General features: G+C 43.1%; 1 protein-coding gene across 2 annotated transcripts in view; it reads left to right on the top strand.

Moving 5' to 3' along the window:
* The first annotated feature begins 8,670 nt into the window (after positions 1 to 8,670).
* Positions 8,671 to 24,743, top strand: part of KCNMB2 (potassium calcium-activated channel subfamily M regulatory beta subunit 2) — a 140,152-nt gene continuing 124,079 nt past the window's right edge. For both annotated transcript variants that reach the window (XM_088061214.1, XM_005525077.3), the window contains exon 1: positions 8,671 to 8,759. In XM_088061214.1, the coding sequence (XP_087917340.1) occupies positions 8,722 to 8,759 (38 nt within the window). In that variant the 5' untranslated portion in view covers positions 8,671 to 8,721. The remainder of the gene's footprint in view (positions 8,760 to 24,743) is intronic.

Genomic DNA, 24,743 nt, shown 5'->3' with positions numbered 1-24,743 from the left:
CCTAGATTATTTTCTTCCCACAGCTTTTTGTGTGTATGTCTGAAAGGAGTTTCCTTCATTTAATGGCTCACATTCTGTTCTGGGGCTTGTTAGAGCAAAGAAGACAAGTCTAATTTTGCTAATCCACGCTGTGAAGAGAGTCAAACAGCATTTCCTACACTCGCTGCCAGTATGAAACAAAATCACACTTCTATCAGGTTCTTAATACTATCTTGCAAGATAAACTTCTGTTGCTAATAATATCTGACACTTCTATGTATGAACACACCAAAAATACTTCAGAGCAAATTGATCTCTGGTGTAACTGTATTGAATTTACTGGAATTAAACTAGAACTAGGCTGGCATGTTAGGGGGTCAAAGCAATACGTCGGAGAGCCTCTTTTCCCCTCAGGCTCACCTGACACTCAAGGTTAATGGTGCCAAGCAGAGCTCCCAACACTTCCCTGCAGCCACCAAAGGCTTGAATCAGGATTACACAACACTGAGAGGGAGCTGTTTTCCCTTCTTCTCTTCCCTCTGCAGAAACCTGGGCAAGGAAGCAAAGCTCAAGTCAGTGTAGCTCTCTGATTCCTCATTCCAGGCTGGGGCATCTGAGTGGGGTGTGTGTCCTTTTCCTGCCTTGATAATTAATGTACAAGCTCCTCCTGCCTCAGATGGAGAAGATGAGAGACAGAAAACTGCCAGAAATGCTCTGAAGTTGGGAGGAATGTTTTGCTAATATAAAGTTTGCTCATCTGACTACTGTTCAAGGACATTTAATAAAAAGTAAATTCTCCCAGGGTTCATCCCCCTGTCCTGGAACCTCTCTTGCCTGGCAGTAACAGGTCTTCATGTGTCAATAAGAACAGAAAGATCACATCAATCTCCTGAGGTGTTCATCCGGCTGGAGGTATCACTGTCTATTGGGGGAATACACTTGCTTTGTAATTTATGGCATCACCTCACAAGGGTTCATGCAGCATTTCATCCTAAATGACCTGCTCAAAGGAGACAAACCAAGGACCTGCTTCCTTTCTGGCAAGGTGTTTTACAGTTCAATGTGAGTTCAACAGATTGGAAATTATAATAGCCTGTAACCATGTTCAAGGCTGCTCTGACACACAAACAAAGGCTGTATTTTTTATACCTCCTAAGTTCCAGGACAGCAATTTAAGTTCCTGCAGCTCCTGTAGACAGCACTGTGACTTCAAGAAAATATATTTCCAGAACCTAAAGGAGAGGGAAAGGCCCAGTGGCATGGAGCCTGTGTTTTGGAACTCATAATGCAGCAAAGGTGTGAAGCACCTCCAGCAGAGCCAGCCGGAGATGCCAAGGGGTTTGGATACCTGGCAAGCAGCATCCTGCAGCTGAGCCTGGCCTCCACTGACTGCAATGTGAAGCTGCCTCTTTGGAGGAACCCCAGCCTAAGCAGTGGTTTATGTGCTTTTATCCATGAACAAAAACACCAGATCTACACATTACAGATAAATATATACATAAAAAGGTAGGTGGACCAATTTTTTTTCCTGGGGAATTTCCTATGAAAATATTAACAAAGTAACATCAACATAAGAGAACCTCGAGGTACTACAGGAATGGGTCATACACCTGAAAGAAGAGAAAGGCAACAGGAGGCTGCAGGTGCCTGGTTGTTTCAGTCTGTCTGCACTGATAACCTTCAGTGACTGTAGGTGTTCAGACAGGCAGATCTGAGGCAATATTTGCTCATTTATTGTTATATTTATTTGGCAATAAATGGCAAGAATATGACCATTATCAGTGAATAATCCTTCTATAAAATGGCTCTCTACAAAAGCAATGACTCTGGAAGCAGATATTGTACTGTTTATAATAATTAGAAAATATCTAATGTTGAAATAACCTTTCTAAAAAGAACATTGCAGGCCCAGGTGTCCTCTATTGACTTTAAAGGAAATCTCTCATCATTGTCACCCCAAAGAAGAAACTGCAGTAAGAGAATTCATGTTTGGATGAGTGCCCATGTCTTGGACATACCATATGGTAGCCATGTCTTCTCGGTGCTTTAGCTGTATTAAAATGTTTATGGCATTTGCATGAGCCACATGGAACCTCTCAGTGCCATTTTCAGCCCCACAAAAGGACAATTTGGAAGTTATCCAACACAAACCATAGTGGCAGTTTGAGACTGCCATTTCCCAGTGGCCAAGGCTGCAGAAACTTGGAGCAGAGCTGGACTAACCTGTGCCACCCCCGCTAGCCCTGTGGCTGCCCTCCATGCCCACCTCTCACACATCTGCATTGCACAGATATTTTAGTCCACAGATGGAAGCTCTGCAGGGAAAGCACCTCTTTGGAGCAAACAGGCAGAACCAGTGGGAACAAGGCTTAGAGGCAGCAGGTTCACAAGAAATTATACCCGAAAACTAAATGCCAGAGATGGAGGATGCCCTGGGACAGCAAAGTGAAGCTGAAAGCAGAGCCACAAACCTTTAAACATTCAGAACAGCAATACTGCAAGGGAGAAAAGCACAAAGGCAGTGTCAGATTCAAGACGAGGTCAGAAAAAATCAGCTTTAAGATAAGAAGACAGGAGACAGAGAGCACAGGGGAAAAAAGAACCAGGAAGAGATTACAAAGTAAAAATCCATCACAGAAGATCTGAGTAGCCCGTGGTGCACTGCAGATCTCAGTTCCCAAGATGGGGTGCCAAGGGAAGGCACATGCAATGGAAGTGCCTTTGGCTAGGAATGCCAGGAGGCTGACAGCAGAGCCCAGCAGAGAAATTAACTCCTGGCAACAGGGCTAAGGACAAGAACATTTCTGTGTGAATAAAGGACAGCCATGGAGGTCACGCTGAGCATAAATGCCCAAGGCAGAAAACACATGGATTTTTCAAGGCAATAATAGGTCTTTTGTTTCCTTTCCAAACTCTTACACTGGGAGCAATCACACACCCTGTTGCATCTTTCCTAAAAACCTAGAGGAATTGGGCAATAACATACAGTTATCTCAAAGGGATTTGGTCAGGTCTGCTCAGGTTTTTGTATGCAAATAGCAAGAAAAAAAAATCTTAAATTCTGTTCTCTTTCTCTGGGAAGGTAAATATCAAGTTTGTTTGTTTGTTCTTGTATTGTAGCTGATGTTTCCTCTCATGTTTTCCCATGGTTTACTCATTTACATCACAGACAGCTTGAGTTCAGGATTCAGTTTCCTCCTTATTAAAATGCAGCCCTTGTAGGGTGGAAATTGCAAGGAAAGACCTTGTACAGCGGTGCTGATGAAAAGTTTGCAAAACAAGGTGTAAAACTTACCTGGGTAAGGCTCCCCCAAGGTGGTGTTGCATTAGAGAAGTGAGTCTAAGCCATCAGGATCCTGGGTCTGGTTTTCACCTGAGCAGAACACACAAACTCACTACCAGAGCTCACATTTGGGGCTGGCATTGCTGCAATTTGGGATAACAAATACTACCCAGTACTGCTTCCCTCCCACTCTCACACTGCCAGTGTTACCAAATGAAATCAAAATGCCACAAACAGATGAAAGCACAGCAGATATTCCCAGGATTGCCCAAGGAGAGAGCAGTCCTGGGCAGGCTGTGCTGACAAGCAGTGCATCCCAATCCCAGGTATTGCCATAGGAAAAGCTGACATGTTTTGCCTCAGGCTAAACTAGATATGATAGATAGATAGATAGATAGATAGATAGATAGATAGATAGATAGATAGATAGATAGATAGATAGACAGACAGATAGATGATAAAGCAAGCTGGGAGGGAGTCAGCAAGGATCCTAGTTATCTGCTTTTGGGTATAAAATCCCAGGGTGAATTTGTATCCCCAAAGGGAATTTCCATGAAGTACTGACTGGGTTTGGAAATATGCCTTTCCCTTCCCAATGTAACCCAACAGTGTGTGAGTTTAAGAGTGTTTTTTATCCAGAGGAGGTGAGACTAGATCTTATGCCAAATAAACATTGCTCACAACCTCCCAGAAAATTTGTCTGCATGAGGAATCATCCAATATCTCAGAATAGCTTCTGGGCCAGGGTCACTTCTTTAATCTCAGCTGTTCTAAATATTATTTCCATGAGACATATCATTCCTTTCATGCACCTAATCCCTGGAAGTGTTTGCTTGGCTGCTTTTGCTGATCTTACATGAAACAAACTAGTTTTAAAGTTCTGATTCTGGGTCCTGGTTTTTATCAGAAATGCTCAGGATCTGAATGTAGCAGAAACATGTTATTTATAGAATATCATTTCTATATGTAGTGTTTATATGCAATTATATATTTATTTATGGTACCTTTCCAGTTTATGTCAAGGTGGCCTATCCACCAGAGTCCAGACCAGTGATTTTTGTTTTAAGTGGTGGTTTTGATGACACATCATGTCCTCAAGCCCGTTTCATTATAGGATTTTTAGGTAGGTCACATTTAATCTCCCAAGGATGGATGGCCTAGAAAGCCTCCAGAGAATTGCTCTGACAGCAAATTCTCCTCTTGGGATTTTGCAAGTTCTTGCAAATCTGCATTTGGCTATTCTCACTATCTATTTACATTCATTTTAGCAGACTGAAGATTTCCTTGTTATTGCATTTGTATTTTTTCTGTAGGGTGCTTAAGACTAATCAAATATCCCTTAAATTCTTAGAACTAAATATATGGGGCTGCCCTGAAAGTTATCCCTGCAGGTAAGGTCTTCCAAGGAGTTCAGAGTTTTCATGGCTCTTCTCTCCCACATTTTCAGCATGCATTTGGATCTACTGCCAGGAGGACTCGACACCAAAGGCACTGAGATAGGGCTTGCAAGGGGATACACCCCTACCCTGTACAGCATTCCTACCTGGAATTAGGGCATTACATCAGCTCTTTCCACACTCATGTTCCTAATACTGCTGTCCCTGCTAGAACCCCCTGTTGACAAACCATAAAGCAGGAATGGAGAAGAAGGGCAAGATCACTTGTTAACATGCAGAAGTCATTGATGAGGATACAGATCAAATAAAATTTAGTGGAAGGGGAAAGTAAATTAAAACTGACACCAACAGATGTTTATGAACAATGGACAGAAAAGAGTCTGCAAAGATTTACTGTGTCTCATACAACATCAACAAGAGATGCACCAGTGAAATTAAATGGCAGCAACCAGAGGAAGGGATGATAGGGAATATTTTTTTTTCCCAGAACACATAATTAATTTGTGATGCATCTGCTATGAATTACTATGAGGTCAAATTATCAGGACTGAAAAATATTCAGCTGTTTCCATCAATAATAATATCCAGATACTTTTAAGCATGAATAAAATGTAAGAGGGAATTCCTGTAAGTGCTGAAACACAACTTCTGTCACAAAATATGTATTATCCTCTGAAAGCACAGATGGTCAAGCAGCACAAAACTATTGTGTGAAGGGGATATTATTGAAGAAAAAGTGGAGTGGAGGGTGTTCTGGGTCTGTCTTTTAAATAAGGAATAAAATAACCTGAAAACAGATAGGAGAAGAAAGGTAAATGTTCATACTCAAAACATCAAAAGTTAAAGGCAATCCCCAGAGGCAATACAAAAAGGTCAAGGGTCATCCAGAATGGTCAGAGGTCATACCAAAAAGCAGAAAGTTATCAGAAAGGTCAAAAGTTACTGAAAAGGTTGAGGGTCACTGAAATCTCAAAGGTCAATAGAAGTGTAAAAAGTCACACATCAAAGGTTACATAAGGGTAAAATGTCAAGGACAGGTCAAAGGTCACACAAGGGTCTCTCACAATGCCAAAGGTCATAAAAAATTCAAGGATTAGCCTGAAATATCAAGTGATCCAAAAGATCATGGGTCACAGAAAAGTCAAAGGTCACCCTGACAGTGACATTTTTTCCCTGAAAGATCAAAGGTCACCCCAAAATTCCAAAGATGGAACATCCACCAAATGTAAAAGGTCATCCCAAAAGTTCAAAGGTCATCTCAACGGGACAAAATTGACATCTGACATGTCAAAGTTCACTCAAAGGATCAAATACTCCTCCTGCGGGGCAATGATCACTGAGATGTCAAAAGTAATCCCAAAATTCAAATGTCACTGAAAGGTGACAGGTCTGTTGCTCTCTGCCTTCTAAGAGACACAGCCAGGGAGTGAAATGGGCAGAGAATGGAGTGGCTTTGGTGCCCCCTGAGCCAGCACCCTGTGTGAGGGCAAGCAGTGATGCAAGGGCAGGTGTGTACACTGAGATGTAATTATACAATTAATTGTAATTAATTATAAAAGCTAAATATATATCCCGTTAAAATATTATTAAAATTAATATATAGAATGATAGAGAGGGGGGACAGGAGGACAATTTCAATATTTGGGGGAGTAACCCAAATTACAAATTACATGTTTTATAGTCCTTGTTGCAAATCAAGCCAGTCCTTGTTGCACATAGAGCCAGGTTTGGTACCTAAGAATTTACCCATGCTTCTGGCAGTGCTGCTTTAATAACGAGGAAGAAAATATTTACCTTCAAAGGCCCTTTGAAAGCCAGTAGCTTAAATATAATTGTGCTGGAAGTTCTCCCCTGATTTCCCTTCGTAAGGTGACCAGCTCTGTGAATAGTGAGAAAGCACAAATCCATTGCTGGCAATTACTCCAAACAGCTGTACCAACCAATTTATATGCTGGGAGGCTTGTAAATTATGTTCTACCATTAACCTGGCTCAATTATTCAGAGTTTGACATATCAAGCTTTTTACCAGCTACAAAGACAGCAAGGCCAGATGCTCCTTCTGAGAGAAAATTATGAAGGAGGGCAAAGTGTGCTGTCATGTCACTCCATGTTGTGCCAGACCGAAAAAAACATTCTTATAGGAATGATCTAAAAAGACTAAAAAGCCAGGGTTCTGTGCTCTTCTAAAAGTCTGGTTTACACACATGGACTTTAATGGTGTAGGTCAGTTGTTCTGTCCCTCCAAAATGAGTTCTCACCACTTGTACAGTGTTTTCAGCCCTCAGTGTTCAAACCTTGGCCAGATGCAGCTCTAGGGTTTGCACAAGCACTGCATTGGAGGGGAAGATGCAGGTTATTCCTGCCCAGGGAGCAGTTCTCAGCTTGAAGAAAAGGGGCGAGCCAGGGCTGGGGACACTCCTGTCCCTCCTGGGCCTGTGTCCCAAGGCCACCCCTGACCTCACCTGGCAGTGTGGATGGGAAGGTTTTCAGGTTTGCTCCTGGCTGAGAGGACCTCATTCGGGAAAACTCCTTCAGAAAACAAGACTTGGAGGAGATGCTGACTGCAGTTTTCAAGGAGCACCAAGGGCACAGGCACTTCTGCTCTGCTGGGTGTGAGGAGATTTGGGAAACAAGTGGATTCAGGTCTCTTTTAATATTCCAGATGGGATCCAGATGACTCCTTTCCCCCATGATCTGCTCTATCACCTTGTTATATGATCTCCTGTGTGTCTCCTCAGGTAACTCACAACTTTTAGAAAGTCCACCAGCCAGCAGAGATGGAAAACAGCAAAGCAAGATGTCACAGGGTTACAGGGGCACAGGGGTGGGCCTTAATATTACATTTAAATCCTGCAGCAGTTCTTTCACACCTCTGCTACTGCATACAGCATTTTCTGGTTCTGTTTTCAAGGCAGACTTCATTTACCCTGGTGAATGGAATCTTAATTTCTCTCAGCCTCCCTGAAGTAGTTTCAGGTTTATTCTGAGGCAAAGCAAGAACCTGATACTGGCTTTTGGAAAACAAACGGATTTGCTACACCCTGGGAATTTTCATACAGGATATATCCATCAGTTTTCCTTTCTGACTAACATTTGGCAAGATGTACCTCTCAAAATTTTTAAATTCAAACCAAATTGTTTGTTATTTCCTCCAAGCCACACATTAACTGTCAGCACAGAAGTTTCCACACTGCCTCTGTGGGCTCACACACGTAGCTACCCCATGACCTACCCCGAGGAACAGCCCTGGCTTTCGGAGAAGCTCAAATCCACTGAGGCAAGAATGTGAAAACACAGCTGGGCCCAGCAGCTTCTGCTGCTGCAGTAAATCCCTTTGCTCCTCCACACATCTCTCTACCCTGAAAGTCTTTAGAGGTGAAATCATGAGCTTTCCTTCTCATTGCAGTTCTGTTTTGGCACAAAAAATCTTTCTTGAGGCAAGGACAGTTTGGCATATTTTCCTTGTCTGTCCATCAAGCTCTTAAAAAATTAAGTTATTAATCATCTGAACATTCACCTCTGCTGCACTTGCTGGCCAGAAACTCCCATAGGTGGTTATTTCAAATATGACTCTGCTTCTGTTGAAGACTTTTGAATTAAAAAAAAAAAAAATCATCTGAAGTACGGACAAATGCACCTTGTCAAAATTACTGCCTAGCACTGTATTTTTAAAGCAGTCAGCTGAGCTTCTAGTTTATATTTCAATAATTTGCTTACTTGGTAAAAAAACAAAACCCAAAAAAAAACCCCTGACAAACCCCACATTCATCATGTAGTTTATCTGAGGTCTCCTCTACAGCAAAGCATTGCTTGGAAGAAGGAAGAGAAGTTTGCAGCTAAATTGTTTTGTAACAGATGTATGGATGGAAAAAGTTACTAACTGGGAGTGTTCTCTCCTTCCGAGTCTCGCCGTTGCTATTAGCGCTGGTCTGTGGGGTGTAGCTTTCCTCCTGGGCTTCTGTGTTTGCTTTACGTGTTGCTTTCCTCTTCCTTTTGGTCAGGAGCCTTTTTACGACCTGGCAAAATAACACCGAGCAGCAGCGCCGAATCTGCAGGACAAAAATGAGCCTTTGCCTTAAATATCCCAGAGACAAATGGAGGTGAGTAGAAACAAGTCTGGGCTGGGGAATTGCTGTTGGCTTGCTGTTCAGGAGTTGTTAATAACTGGTACATTGGATTTGTTTGGGGGTTTTCCCCCCTATTTGTCTTCAATGTTGAGAATTTAACTAAAGTCAGGCATGGGAATATAGTGGAGTTGTAATTGCATCCAGGCCTTGGGCAGGGATTGCAGAGTTGATTGGGACAGAAATCCTTTGAGCAAGGTTTCTTGGGCCTTCGTGGCAGACTCAAACACATTTTCCCTCTTCCTTTTCCATGGTCTCACAGAGTGTCTCTGTGTTTCTGATTCCCAGTGCACACTACATGTGATGAGAGCATTTACCCTGCTCCCATCACCTCCCTGTACTTCATATATAATGCAGAGGTTGTATTTGCTCAGCTGTATTGAATCCTGCTATAAAAGCAGGGTGCAGAGGGCAGGTTCAGGATGCACAGTGAATCTCTGTAACTAATAAAATATAGCACCTGCCCTGGTGGAAGTGTCAGTGTGAAACCAGACTTGACAGGGTAAGTGATTCCAGTTCATAATCCTTTAATGCTGGTACAGTTTGGTGGTACTGGCTTAAAAGTGGTACCGAGAGCTAAACTGGACTCTGAGATAAATTAAAAATGGTGTCTTTAAAGGAAAATTACTGTGTGGGATTTGATGACGTGCAGATCTTTTACTCATAGGGTGTCATACCTGGCAGCTGGGTGGATGAAAATGATTTTGTGTTGTACAAACAAGACTCCACATGAGTCAAAAATAGGCAATTAAACACCAAATGTTCTTGACACTCCTTCATTCTAAGTCATCTTTTAAGAATCTTGAAATTTACTGAGCTGGAGGGTTTTTTTCTGTACTGTTCAATGAGTATTTCTAATATCAAACTTTTAGGTTACGTTAGTTTTGCATGCACACCTATGGTATTTTGGTCTCCTGCTGTTTTTTCATGGGGTTTGGAGCCAGGCTTCCCGACTCAACTTCCAAAAAAGAAAACAGTGTTATTTCCTGTTTGCTGACAATTCAATCTTATGTCTAGTTAAAGGTTTTCTAGGAAAATACTGATAGCAAACATTTGCAGGTCAGTGGCCACAGGGTTGGTTCATATATGAAACAGAAGGAACACATTCCTAAAACATTTTGTAGAATCAACACACTTTTTGGACTGATTTCCTCTTCAGTTTGCAGAGACCAGACGCTGCTCCCTCGTGTTGTACAGCAGCAGAAAGCAGAGCTGTGTTTTGGTGGATGAAGGAGATGTAACTTCTGAAGGGACACTAACTCAGCAAGGGTGTCAGAGAGGGACAACCTCGAACTGGGGATATAAAAATTATCTTTCTCTTGGTCATTACCTCTGGCTTCTCCCTCCTCTCTCATGTAGACCCAACGTTCCTTGGGGCCTCCCCTGACTGGGTGTTCTTGCAGTGCTCTGGCTTTATTCATCCCTTTCCCCAGCAAAGTTCAGTGCAGTCGATGGAAGATTTTACATGTCCACAGCAGAGCTCACAGTGTGACTGTTCCTTGGTTTCATGGAAACACTGAGTTTAGCTGCCTTTTTGCTGGCAAACCCAAGCCCAGACAGCTGAGTCACTCCACACAAAGCAGCAGCTTTGAACATTTGCTTTCCCAAAATACAGCCTTCCTCTTTCAACAAGGCTTCCAGGACACTTCTTACTGCAGAACTTTGTTTTTCGTATGCTACACTGAGACAATAACACAGGCAGTCACACACTTGGTAACAGGGGAAGAGAGAAAGTTCTGTGTCAGGGGCAAACCCAGAAGGGAGGCCTGGATCATGTTTAAAACCTTGAACCACAGACACAGAGATTTATAAATATAACCTGAAGAGTTATTTTCACAATCTGATTTTATCTAAGGAAGTAATTCTACTGGCTTTTCAGTTTCTCTTTTTGGACAGATTAAAATGCTGCCCACAGCCTGTGTAAAATCTGAAGGGGCAGGTTCTGGGCACATGGAAATAACCTATTGCAGTCATCAAAGCTACATCAAGGTACTCTGGGTGATGTAGGACCAGTCACCCTTTCTCTCTTGAGCTCTCAGGTGTGCACAGACCTTGGATTTCTGCTGTGAGCAGTTCATGCTCACAAGTCCCTCTGCTACTGAGTCATTCCAGCTGGCTATTATATGACTTATTTTAGACTATTTTAATAATTATTCTACCCTGGGGGAAAAAAAAACAAAACAAAAAAAAATAACAGAATCATGTTAATTGTAGAATCCAGAGACTAAGAAAAGCAGCATATGAGAAAGTACACAAAATATCCACCTTTAAAATAAGAACATGTTGGGGAGTCAGTGGAGAGGGAGGAGAAAGAAACATCAGAGCAGCCACCTAGAAAAAAATGGCCAGCATAAGACTTGATGATCACAGGATGATCAAAAATAAGATGAAACTACTTTGAAACCTCTCAGTTAGAATACATTTTAGAAGAGTCACCTAGTCTCAAAGAAAGCTGTCAGAACAGCAAATTGAAGTCAGCAGGCAAATTTGAACAGGAGATGTCTTAAAAACAGGGGAAAACTATTCCTATAAGCAATATCTGACATGTCAGAAAGTAAAATGCTTTTAAAAGAAAAACATTGGGAATGGACAAAAACTGAATTTGAGAATCTTCCATTCATTTTACTTCCATTTTACTACCTGCTGCTGGAGATCTGACAGCCATTTAAATTATTCCTCAAGCTCATTTAAGAACAAAAAAAAAAAAAAGGCTTACTTTTCCTTCCCATCAATTAGAGAAAAATCATCACATCATTTTATGTTGAGAGTAAGTTGATGAATGTCGTGTCATGTATCACTGCCTCTGCATCTGACAGGAATCAAAGCAGACTCTTTGAAAGGCAAGTGTCTTTGAACTGCTAATTATGCTTAACAAAGAAAGTGTTTCACATGTTGCTTCTTAGTGAAATTTCTGCTTTCACCTAAAAGGTTTTTCTCCCATCTTACTTCTGGACAGCATGAAATTATGTTGAAACTAACGTTTATCTATTTATTTCTGATTACACTATGATGCTTTAAAAAACGGGGAAAATATTCAGTGTTTCTTGCATAACCAAAAGCTTCTGGGGATTTGTTGAGAAATACTGGCAAATGTACTGGCAAAGGTTACCAGGGTAACCCCCTGCTAACATGTTTCTCTTCTGGATATTAAAGGAACCTGTGAATGTTCAGAATGTGAGAGTAGTATTTTAGCTCAATTTTTCTACCCCCAGGAATTTCTTCTTCCTCAACTTTCTCTTCTGGGCTTTATTCTCAGAGCAGTGTAAAATACCCAGACAAAAGCTACACCCAACCAAATCTCAGACAAGAGCAATTACCAGACAGGAAGATAAGTTGTAGGGAGAAAAAGATAACAAGTGTTGGGCCAGCAATTTGGCATTGTCTCTAATTCCTCCACATTTAGGTGCTTTGCATAAGGTTCAAAAGAAGAAAAAACACGAGCCACACGAACAAAATAAAACCAGCAAAACCCAAACAAACAACAAACACCCACACTGTAGTGCAGCCACTCAGAGCCTCAAATCTTTTGACCTGCATCCTTCTCTAATCTTAAAGGTTCTGAAGTGATGCCAAAAAGTAAAACTCTACAAGCCCTGGGTTAGGAAGCAAGGGGTGTATATGTGTCTGGTCTGCTTTGATCTACCAGAGATTGTTTTGTATGGTCAACACCCAGCCATGTCTTTCAAATTAGGAATCTTAAAACACTGGAATATGAGGCTGTGAAGAAAGTGCCACTAATGCAGAGAGCTGCTGGCAAGTTAAGAATTGATGGTTAAGCTGCAGTACCTGATATGAATAAATAAATTTTATACTGTTACTCTCCATCACTGGAAAAATGGATTTTCCTGTTGTTAACCAAAGCAGAATTATTTTTTAAATTTGTAATATTCCCTGGTTTACATTCCATGAAGTGAAGAAGGGAATGCAAGATTTAAGCTAGCTCCTCAAACTGTAAGAGATGTAAGCTCAAGAGTGTTGATTCTCATTTTCCTTAAAACTACTTTTAAAAAACTTTACATATACAGGCTGAATAAAAATGACAGTCAGGCCTGTTAACTATTTTAGAATTGTTCCTTTCCCTTGCCAGTTTGTCCCACACACTCCTGTGAAGTATGCAGTTTTGGAAAAATGCTTAAAACATATAAATAGTACAATTCAGTCAATTGCTCTTCATCAGTTAATAAGAGAGCAGTCAGAGGCACTGTCACACAGCAGAGCCTGGGATTAGCTCTCAATTGCCTCTTCTCTGAAATCTCCCTGCTGCTTCCTAGCATCCATTCACAAACATTCTTCCTTTCCACCCACTTACCGTCCCTACAAGAGTGTTTAAGAGCTCAACTAATTAGACTGGAATTAAGATGTGGACATTAGACATTAAAAGCAATTTTAAAAATCCATGATGCGCTGGTGGAATCCTTAAATGCTCCTGTTACCCTGGCACTGACTGGTGTGAGCTCTGTGATGGTGCCAGTTTGACAGCACTGCTGGGATGCAGGAAGCAGCTTTGGTGCCATTCCCAGTAGGTCCTGGGGAAGAATCCCTGGATTTGGAGTGTGGAAGAGGCTCACCATGGAATAACCTTCTCCCAATGACTGTGGCACTGAGCATGGGGGAGGGGGGGGGGGGGTCCCTTTTGTGGGCACTATGCATGCCATAAAAATGTGCCCAAGGAAAAAGGTAAAGAAGAGGATGAACCAAATATAGAGGTAATCCAATTTTACCTCATGCCCTGGGAAGGGAAAGAAAGAGGAGAATAACCCCAATGAGACCACTAATAGGGCAGTACCTGAGAGCTGCTCAGAATGTGCCTAATCCCTTTTGCTCCAATTAAGGTCTTAAAGGCAACTGCATAAGTACATTAGACCCCATCTAGCCAAAATTCACCTATGCACATTACCAATAACAACCTCACAGGCAAATGTTTTCCTGTATCTTCCATTTTCCAGTCCTGAGGTTTGCATGTTCCCAAAGGATCAGCATGATTCCTGAAAGCATTAGGAAACCACACAGTGGATGTTTTATATCAGATTAACATTCTAGAGAGAAGCTGCTGGCTGAAAAGTATTTTTCATTAAGCACATCTCTTACTTTATACCTAGTGGAGTGGTGGGTGATTTGGGAATTTTGGAAAACATGTTAGGCAAAACAGAGTGAAGTGGTGCAGGTAAAGCTGAACCTGCTATGGGGCAATAGATGGACCAAGTGACCCCTGCGGGGCCTCCCAGTCTTTCACTTGTATGATTTCTCTACCTTAATGCTTCTGCCTCACTAACTAGACAGCTGGCCCTGTATTAGTCAAGAAATAAGACAAATGATGGAGGATGGCTTAGATGAGGCCAGTTTGGACTGTTTTGCTTGCATTCATGAGCAGTCACGATCTCTGGAGGACAGCTAACAAGCTCCATGCGTGGCCAGTTGTTGTCTGTTTTCAGACAACTAAAAAACTGAAATATCTCCCCACAAAAGAAAGGTTGTGCATGCAAAACCAATCCATTTCAGAGCTTTTACAGAAAATGCCTAGTTACCTACTCTAGTGTGGGATACTGCCTGTGTGGCACATATTCTTCCTTTGCATTAGAATTCCTATCACAATACTGACTTTTAAGTGAGGGAGTAGACTTCATCTGTATGTTTGGAGGCAGAAGTTCTAAAAAGTACTATAAAAAAAATGTCAGTTCCTGACCTTATCCTCCAGCTGAGCCCTGAGAACTTTGGTCTCTTTTGAGAGGTTTCTATCAGTGTGCTCAAACATGAGCCAGGTTAATGCAGTTAACCCTGAATTCCTGATGGTGTCCTGGCCTTGCCTGCAGGATAATGAGCTCACCAGCTTCAGGTGTTGAGGCTGCTTGGAAATGATGCAGCACTGGTCTGTGTGTTACTGGTAGCACTGGGAAAAGGAGCAAAGACAGAGGAAACACCATCCATTCCACTCTCACCCACACTGGGTAGGATCAGTTGCAGCAGCAGGTCCTGCTGTCTCCAGTGATAGCTCCCCTGAATCCTATTGCAAAGCATTTATTGTGTTCAGGAGTTTGTTAAGAGACTGAAAGCCCTGGATTTAGAACTAACACAAAGCAAATAGTCTTGAAAATAAGTGTATTTGAGCAAGAAGGGCCAAGTCCTCATCTGGTGAGGAAACTTTCATCTCCCCACATGAGTCTTTCTCCAATTTACAGTCTCACTTGTGCACAGGGGAAACTTATGATTTTTCTGAGTCAGAATACACCTGCATTTTAGTTCTTTCACTGCTGGGAAATATGTACATTTGTTCCCATTATTTCAGAAGGATTGGTTTGTTGGTAGTTTTTTAACATTACCCCTTGGTGTCTTTTTAATTTCTTTTTTAAAGGCTCTTATTTTTGGAGCTTAGGAGTCATAATGAATAAAAACCTGTGATTACAGTTTAGATCAGATCCACGTGTTGAGTCATGGGTTTCTCTTCAGTATGTGCAAGAGTCAAATCTTGTCCTTGTAAGGGGATTGGCAGTAGCTTTGGAAATATCTGTCCTCTTTCCCAGTTTGCTATCATAAGCTGTACTTCCAGCTCACTTTTTATATAAAAGCAAATAAACATTTTATCTGCAGGCATCAGATTTTGTCTTAGTAACCATCCCTGTATGTGTGTGCAGCTACACAGGGTGGGAGAGGAGGTTCTGAAATTTGTTATGTGGTCTGAGTGTGTCTTACACTGTTCAGACTCATGCTACTGTTAGGAGATCCTTCTCTCTCTCATCTTTTACTCAATCCAAACAAAGCCAAACAAGTGCTTCCCACATCCCTCTGCCATCCATCACGTACCTACTCTTTTATCATACCTGTGCAGCATTTTCAAAATCAATGCTTGCATTTTGTCAGTTATTATTAAACAGTTTTTCAGTGCTCTAAATCCCTTGGTTTGGAGAATGCCCAAGCTAATGAGGTGAACAGAACCAAACCATTTCAGTCACTGCTGGCTCAATGAGACCCTCAGCTCCATCCCTGAGCTCCTCCTCATTTTGAAGAAGAACTCACTTTGCCTCTTGGAGTTCATTTCTGACCTTTGCCTCCTTTTACCTATTTGAAGTACATGTTTTTGCCATGCAACTGCTTGGGCAGTGCTGCCTCACAGAACCAGCCAGGGACTTCTTTGTGCTGTCCTGGGGGTAAATGTCACCCTCACAGCCTTGGCACAGCAGACACACACCTGCCTGTCCCCCCTGTAATAAGGGGAACATTATTGAACATTTTGTTAAGCCACAAGTACAACAGCAATCTCAGGCAGTACAACCCAGTCTTGACATTGATCCTAATCTGAAAGCAAAGCTGTGCTCAGGCAGGACAAGCTTTCAGGTTTTGATGGCTGCTTGTGTTTCAAGGTTTTGGTAAGGGAAAGGTGTTTAAAACACACTTGAAGCGATTTATAATGGACCTTTGTGGCTCCAGATAGGTCAGATAAACATTGGAGAGAATTTGTGGAGGAAAACAAGCTGCCATTCTGAACAGCTGGAGCTTTAGCCATCCCCAGAGCAAAGTCCATCAAACCCAGAGATGTGGCAAACTGCCAGACAGCTGCATGTGTGTCACTTTGATGGTCACACAGGAATGCCCTCTGGGCAGGAGGGGATTAATGATAACTCTCTGAAGCCCCAAGTGCCTCATTTTTGATCTTTCTGTGGCAGTATATTTCTTCTTCCATTTTCACTTTGTTCTCAAAGCTTCACTCTTCATTTAAACCCTCTAAGGAAACTCCTTGCAAGATAGATGTACACTACCCTTTCAGGAGAAACAGAATCTCTGTCAGAAAAATAAATACTGAAATCTGTTTAGTAATGCCTCTCATGTAGACATCTCTCTCTCATCTTCTTTAAATATTAGTTTAGAAACCAGCTTTCATTGATAGAAATTTAATTGCCATAATCCAGATAGCATGGAATATTTCTATAGTGATGCTAATTTGCAAGAATGGGAGAAAATTTGCCGTCCTAACAAATCCCTTTTGTCCTTGGATGAAAAAGACAGCAAAGACAGTGCCCCTGGCTAAGTGGAGACATGAGATAGATACCCACAATGCTCTATATGTGAAGTCTACTGTTGGAGTTGTTAATAATTTTCAGTTTAACTCCTACAGAATTAAAACTAAAGCTTTATACTCATTTCCAAGCAGAAACCTGCTTGGAAATAGCCTGACTTGGTGTTTTGAAAGATGTCAAAGATGATCTCTTCATAATGACCTTGGAGATGTGGATCCAAATAATGATGTCTGGGTATTTATACGAATGGTTCTTCTCACAGCTGCCCATCACAGCTGATTTTGCCAAATACACATGAAGTTTATAAAATCAGAAACATCTTTTACTTTATCTGAATCTGTCCATGAAAATTGATGGAATGAGCCCTAAATCCTAGTCCAGCAGTCTAATGTAGGACTTAAGAGCCACCATGTGAGGTACAAGATTTGGTGGACACTGTTCCTAGCTGCAGTTAAACTCATGTGCAAACCCATGTGCTGATGATAACCCCAACCAGCCTAGACACTATTTCTACATCACCCTCCTCCTTTTCTGAAGTGGTGGTTTAGGGCTAAGACTGTGGATGTAAAAAGATTTTGTTTCATTCATCAGGCTTGATATAGGTACAGGGCACAGTCACCATGATTCACATTCCTTATTGTGGTTTATCACCATTCAATCCAGCCCTGACCGGTGTCTGTGAAGATGACAAAGACTGTCCCATCTCACACAGCCAGCAAGCACATTCCAGACCCACCAAGAACACACTGCCTTGCTCTGAAGCTAGAGGTGCTTGGGCAGAGCTGTATCAATCCTCCTTGGCTGCCAGAAGGAAGGTAAAATTAGGAAGACTGCTATAGAACAATACAGAGTGCAAGAATTGAGTTTGTCTGCAGACCATGGTGAGACAAGAGCCAGCCTGATCAGTGAGGACACTGGTGCAGGACCAGGGGCAGGAGACAGGACTGGAGAGATCTGGATCACTCTGCTCTGCCAAGGCTTCATGTGAACCTTGGCTTGTCAGGACCAAACAAGTTTTCCTCTGCCTGTGAACCCCAGAGCCCAGTGAGCAGATCTGGGCCAAAGTGAGAAAGCAGCACCTGCCAATACATTTGCAAAAACTATTGTGAGTTCTGCACAAATTTTATTTGTGGGGAGCAAAAAGAGACCAGCATCTAACCACTGGCTCTCAATAGAGTCACCTTCAGACCAGTCAGGCACAGTCCTACTTAATCTGCCTGCATTTCCAGAGCACTGATCACTATGTATCTTTGCATCATAGCCATCCATCACACCACCAGATTCTCATCTAAATACTGCCAGCAGCACCGTGAACAGTAACATTCCCTCCTTCTCCCTCTGCATCTTATTATTGAAGTTGCTGCTGGCAAAGGAAAGTGGCTGTGTCCACAGTGACATTAGCAGCACTGTCAGCTTAATCAATGCTGATCCTTTCCCCTTCATCCCTGCTTCTCTGCCCCTTCTCCTTTTTTGAGGCAGCGGAAAATCCATAGAAATCCACCACTGTGAACAGCCATCCAGAAATCCTTCTCATGTTCAATGAAACCTTTGGTACCCTGACTGTCCCCAACTCCACATGTTATGTCCCCCTCAGCCACCCAAGCCCCCCAAGCAGAGCCATTGACAGGGTTCCCAGAGCCCATGCTGCTCCTGGACAGCAGGAACAGCCTGGGAGCAGTCAGAGCAAGGAACCTGTCTGCTCTCTGCAGGTTCCTCATCACAGAGAAGACAGGATTCCAACAGCACTAAAGAGCAGGGCACAAGAGATGCTGGATGCTTTGACAGAGACCATACTGCAACCAAATAAACTTGTAGCAAAGTTTCCCAAACCCTTGGGAGCTGGAATGTTTGTAGATAGTCCCTAAGCAATTCCATTCAAACAAAACTTGCTTTTCCAGTTTGGAAAGGAACAGGCAAACCTCCACTAGTGGTGCAACTCTATTCAGCTCACTCATCCCACTGGGCCATTATGGAGAGCAGCGTGGTGTGTAAAGGGGAACAGAGCTGAAGACAATACTTTATTAAGTGAACTGCAGAGGATTCACCATGAGGGACCCTTCTGGACTCCAGGTACCCCATTAACTCAGGCATAACTAGCAGACACATGTGTGAGTAGAGAGCAGCTGTATTTGGTGATACAGTTGTAAAGCATGAGATACACAGGCAGCTTGTTTGGTATTTTTGTCTGTGTAGGGTTTAATTTTTTTTTTAAAGACAGTTTTCAGAAATGGGGATTTATTTTTTCCTCCTCAGTCCACCAGGCTGACATACAATTCATGGTGTGCCTTGTTTGATACCGTGTGTCAGTCAGCTGGAACTGGATTTCACATAACAAACCACTAATAACGTACTTGGAGAGGGAATATCAGACCAAAGACAGACATTCTTGGAAAAGTAGCATTTCAAAAGTTTCAGCATCCATAATCCTCCTTCTCTGCCTGAAGTCTTGCACATTTAGGCTGTGGGTGTTTGCACACCCTTGTCTGTCTCTACCACTTGTCAGCTCATTGCAGTTCTCAGCCTCCTGTCAGTGTCACTCTCCCCTACATTCCCTACAGTCTGGAAAGGGGAGTTCAGGGATCTGCCCCAGTGTCATTCAGCCTCAGGGCCTGCAGAACAAGCACAGGCCAGGGGCTTTGCCTGCTGGTCTCTCCTCCATCCAGCCTGTCTGAACCACAGCCAAGGCACAGCTTGTGCCAGGGACAGGAGGGATCATGCTCAGGGGCTCAGCAAACTCAGATATTGCCTTTCCTGCAATTTTTCCCATCACGGAGTAGGTGTGTCCTGACACTGTAGATGCGCTCCTTATACTGTTAATAGTTATTACCTTTAAACTTTCTTACTTCCACTGTGTCTCCATTGCTCCTCTGGCATTATCTTCTTTGTGAAGCAGTAAAAGAAAATTTAAGTACCATGTTATTGCATCAGGTTTCCCTAATTGGAGGTGAGAGAAGGAAAGGTTTGTTTCTTCCCTCCCATGACAGAATAACCCCTTGCAAGCAGCGCTGCAGTTAGTGCAGGTTAGTAGATTTCAGGAGAAGTAATTCCATCTGGTCAATATTCCCACCAGCTGTTGAGAGCTGGTTGTTTAACATCTCTAGATTGCACAGTGATATGAACCTGATCAACACCTGTCTCAATTTTCAAATCTTATTGAAAACCAGACCTTGTCTTTCTTGGCAGTACTGCTTCATTTTCCTCTTCCACTGAGCTATTATTTAATTCACTGGCAGTAGCTGGCACTGACTGGAACACAGTTCACAGGATTGACCTGGGGCCACAGCCCAGGGCTGAACAGTCCTACAAGCTTGGACAAAGCACAGTGCCCCTGTTTCCTCATCTTTGACATAAGAGTAAAGTTTCTGCTGCCAAGGGAGGCTGGAATAATTATGCTTCAGGAATATTCAATGCTAAACACTTTCACCAGTCAATTTATCATGTTTATAGAGTAATGGCTTCCAGGAATAAGAGATTAGAGAATAGCCCTGTAGTTACAGGGTTGGGCTGGAGTACAAGAGAGCTGCCTCCTGGCTCTTAGGAAACAGTAGAGACCCTAGGCAAGGTTCAGGCTTCAAACCTCCACCTTCCAGATGGGAAATACAACCTTTCCCTCTTTGGAAACTGAGTAATTCCTATTTGTGAGTTGCAAAGAGAAGAGTTACTGACAGTTTTAAGTGAATTGTCACTTGTAGTTCCAATATGGATTCAGTCTATAAATAAAGGACAAGAAGGAATAACTGCAGTTAGGAGAGGATTTGCAGCACTTGGTCAATGTCTGATTCTTGTATTTAATGAAACCTTGCACCAGAATTAATTCAGCGAGGGAAACGTCTCTCACAGCCAATGTTGACTTCAATAGTCATTCATGACATTGAGCAAGACAGCTGTTACTTGTAACCCTTCCACTGAAAATCAGGAGCACAACATCACACCCAATACCTACTGAAAAACCAGACAAGGCTGCTTACAGTCTGCAAAACCAGGGGACATGCTTCGTGAATTTCCCTTTTAGCGCCATTTCCAGACAAGCCTCTCTGCCACAGTTCAAAGAGTTAAAGACATGCCACACCTGATCTCCCAGGGAAGTTTTGAAGGAGAAGCCCAGCAGATCTGATTAATGCTGAGTGGTGTGAGCAAACAGAGCCCATCCTGCTGCCTCCCACTGCCCAGCCCACCTGCTGCCCACCAGCTGCTCCAGCTGCCGGCGAAGCTCCACCGCAAACGCTCTCACTCTGCTTCTCTCCGTGTTTCCTGAGGAAACACTCAGCTCATCTGCTGCTCTTTAAGCAATTAATGGACTCCATGAAGCATCTGGTGAGCAGGGGCTCTGCAGGGCCCCTAATTTGCAGCAGCTCACCCCCTGTGGCACACGTATGCTCTGGCCTTATGGCCAGTGCCTGACCAACGGGTGCAAACCAAATGGTGTGGAGTTGCACTGACACACGCCAGCTGGCTACTTGTCCTTATCAATTTTCATAGGTTTGATAAAATACACACTCATATTAATTTATTAGAAACAGTGAAGTTACTGCCAGAACTGGCCTCTCTGCAGAGCAGTGTCTGGGCCTGTACAGGATATACTTTGCAATTATGCAACTTCCTCTGTGGAGTATAACTTTCTTTAACCCTTTTCATCTTCCCTCTAAACAAATATTTTACATATAGAATACAGAAAGCTGCTTTTTTTTACCCCAAAAGGTTAAGAGAAGCTGCAGTAGCAAAGATGTCCATTTGAAGATACCAGCTAGATGCTAGAAAGGAAAACTTTGGATAGCACAAAATGTGACTTAGTAGCCTTGTTTCACTTGAAAAAATTGTTTCCATCCATTTCCATTGTTTTCTCTCTGGACCTGTATCTATTGCCTGTTTGCCCATTTTATGCCAGGACTGTCTTCTAATGCACACTTATACATTTGTCAAAGGTTCTGTGCAAAGAGAAAATGAACAAAAGCTGCACTTCCTAGATGTGCCAGCATAACACCAGAAGTGACACTGGCCACCAGCAGACAAGGAAAGCCAGTAGGATGTGACACAGGACTGAGGCCCTGCCTCAAGGGATGTTCCTGACCTTAGGAATATTCCATCTGTACTAGGATTAGGCTTAGTTTAAATAAGATCAATAGAAGGATTGCAAAAGCACACAGAAAGCTGGTCTGCACTAATGTGTGCCAGTTTATAGATATATTGCCCATCCATTCTATACAGAGTCCTTCCATCAGCTCCCCTTTTGCCCTCACTGTAGGAGCTGTGTGACTCAGGAATGGTTCACCCCTCAAGATAAAAGGATGAGAGCACCATTACCCCAAGAAGAGACTGACAAAGTAAGGTCTCCATGGACCCACCAACTTTGCCAGCACATGGACTGAGCTTCTCTTTTGCCTTTTTCATTTCCCCAGCAGAGGAGCAGCACAGCTCTCTTTGGGCAGGAGGTGTCACATAGCCATCTCAGCCTCCTTCAGAAGTCTGAGACTGTTCTCCTTGGGCAGAAACTAAACACAGTCTTAAACTGCTCATGTGCCCCTTGTGAAGGGCTGGACTGACCTGGCTCTCCTCAGGACTTTCTTATCCTCTCCTAATTGCCCCCCTTGGCTCAGATCTTCCCCTCCTGATCCCCGAATGAAAAAGAGTGTCTCTCTAAGCCAGGTGCTAAAGGCAGGCTGAACTTCTTGGCTATATTAATAAGGAAATTAAGGCTAATTGAAGGAAGTGTGGTTACCTACATATATAGCATTATACTAAATTGCTGCACTATTTCTAGCATCCCTATCTTTTCCAGAATGCTTAAATACCACAGCAAGTGCACATCCATAACACTGGCAAAAGGCTGCAAAGGATGAGCTGGTTTCTTGGCTTATAGAACAGCTCATGTCAGAGAAGTGACTTAATTTGAATACAAAACTAGTTTTGCAAGGAAAAGAAGAAAATATCAGGTATAAGGAACTTTTTAATCTTTCAGAAAAAGCTGGAAGAAACAGCCACCTGGAAGCCAGCTATATCCCAGTGAGCAGCAAGGGGAACTTTCAATGACTAACCATGTCAGCACGGATGGCAAGGTTCTCCCTTCTTTGACCAGGTCTGGATCAGATGACATGCCTGACATCCAGAGAAGTTTTAACTGTTTATATCAAGATCCTTACACACACACACACACACCCAAAAAGTGTTGCTTGAAAAGAACTCTCCCTTATAGAGGGTAGGATTATTCAGCGACAAGGCCGTGATTACGTCCCTACAGAAGTGACTTCCATGGGACAGAGCTGCTCACTTGACTTTTCTAGGATAGCTTTCCCCTGCAGATCCCAGAGCTGCCTCGGAGCAGTGGCAGCATGTGGGAGGACAGAGCAGGCAGAGGAGCTGGGGTTGTAGCAAAGGCTCTGGGGGAGATGAGCAGAGAAAGGGGTAGAGGCAGGCCAGGGGCACAGGGATTGCCGACAGGGAGCCTCTGGTTGAAGGAGAGAAGGAGGAATCACTGAGTAAAAATTTGCTGTCCTTTCCCCTTCCCTTTCTGCTGGGAAGGCGAGTGATTCTCCTGAATCATTTCTGCCGGTCTCTTTGGTCTCACAGATCTGGCAGGTCTGATACAGAAGGCAGGAATAGTCCTGAGATCCAGGAAGACTGGGTCGATTCTGCTTTGACCACAAATCCTCTGGGACACTGGGAAAACTCTGGGACACTCTGCCACAGCCCTGCAGTTTTGTGGGTGCTCCCTGGGACCCGGCAGCACCTCTCTTCAGCCCTCTGTGCCCCCTCCGTGCAGCTCCCCTGGGCAGGGCTGTCCCTGGCATCCACCTCTAGGTGCTGCTATACTACCAGCTATGGATTTCCCGGCAGGAAAAACGGGAAAGGGATGGCAGCAACTTCTTCATGTTGCAGGAGGAAACTGCAGCAGTTCTGGATCACCAAAATGTGCCTTTTTTTTTTTTTTTTTTTTAAGTATTGTGTTAATTCTTGCGTAAACCGGCACACCGGGCACAGCTATCCCTCCACATCTCCGGCAGGGACAGAGAGGACAAGCCTGAGCATCACCTTCTGCATCATGTTCTGACTGAGGGACAGCTGCAGTTTAGCTTTTCACACAAGGAAAAAGAAGAGGTTAAACTGAACTAGTGGCATTGTCAGGACAGCAGTTAACCCTGCCAGGTCAAGAGCAAGGATAGAAGTGATGTGTCACAGACAGCAGTAATGCACATGGGGCTGATTCTGGAGGCTGAGGTTTAAGGCTTCAGGCATTAGCAAATGAGCATTTTGCCTAATTAGATATTGATCACTATCACAAAGCATGCCATGACCACCGTAAGCTTACCACCGTGTGATGGAAATTAGAACATGTTCCAGAACACACATTAATCCCTTCTCCTCCAGGAACTTTACTCAGACATTTAGACAATCTGCAAGTCCTATCCTGCTGGTTCCTAAATGAGTGACAAATATTCCCTTGTTTCCCAAGGGCAACCTCAGTTTTCCTCTTTACTGTCATACAGTGATTTTCACCTTGCATTAAGGTGTTTTTCCTCCTTTCCTGATGCCCCAATGTACACAAATTTAAGGTGTTCCATACCCAGCTGATCACATGCCAGCTGTGATAATCGAGGAAGAGGATTTTGTCTCCCCACCATCCAGAAGTGCTGTATTAACTGTTTCCCTGTGTGAGTCCCATGCTGCTCAGGACTTAGCTTGAGTTCTTTGAGGCCAGAGGAACCCTCAATACCATCCCACAAATACGCTGATAGCACATGTAGACTTATATAAGTGGTTTATTCCTATGTACTGCAGAGAGAAAGAAGTACAAAGACTGTGCCTCCTGTAAGTTTACCCTGGTTCAGCTGGTCTGCAGGACCTTTCTGAAAGTGACCTCAGGACCCTGTATCGCCTTTGAAACATTAATCTCAGCTAAGGGCAGGGATGGTGTGTGATCAGGCACAAACCTTGGAGAATGTTTCTGGGAACTCTC

The sequence above is a fragment of the Pseudopodoces humilis genome, chromosome 11 (genome assembly GCF_049639895.1).
Source record: "Pseudopodoces humilis isolate 2021_Gansu_Grassland_sample_001 chromosome 11, ASM4963989v1, whole genome shotgun sequence".
NCBI lineage: Eukaryota > Metazoa > Chordata > Aves > Passeriformes > Paridae > Pseudopodoces > Pseudopodoces humilis.
This window is presented reverse-complemented; position numbering and strand designations above follow the sequence as displayed.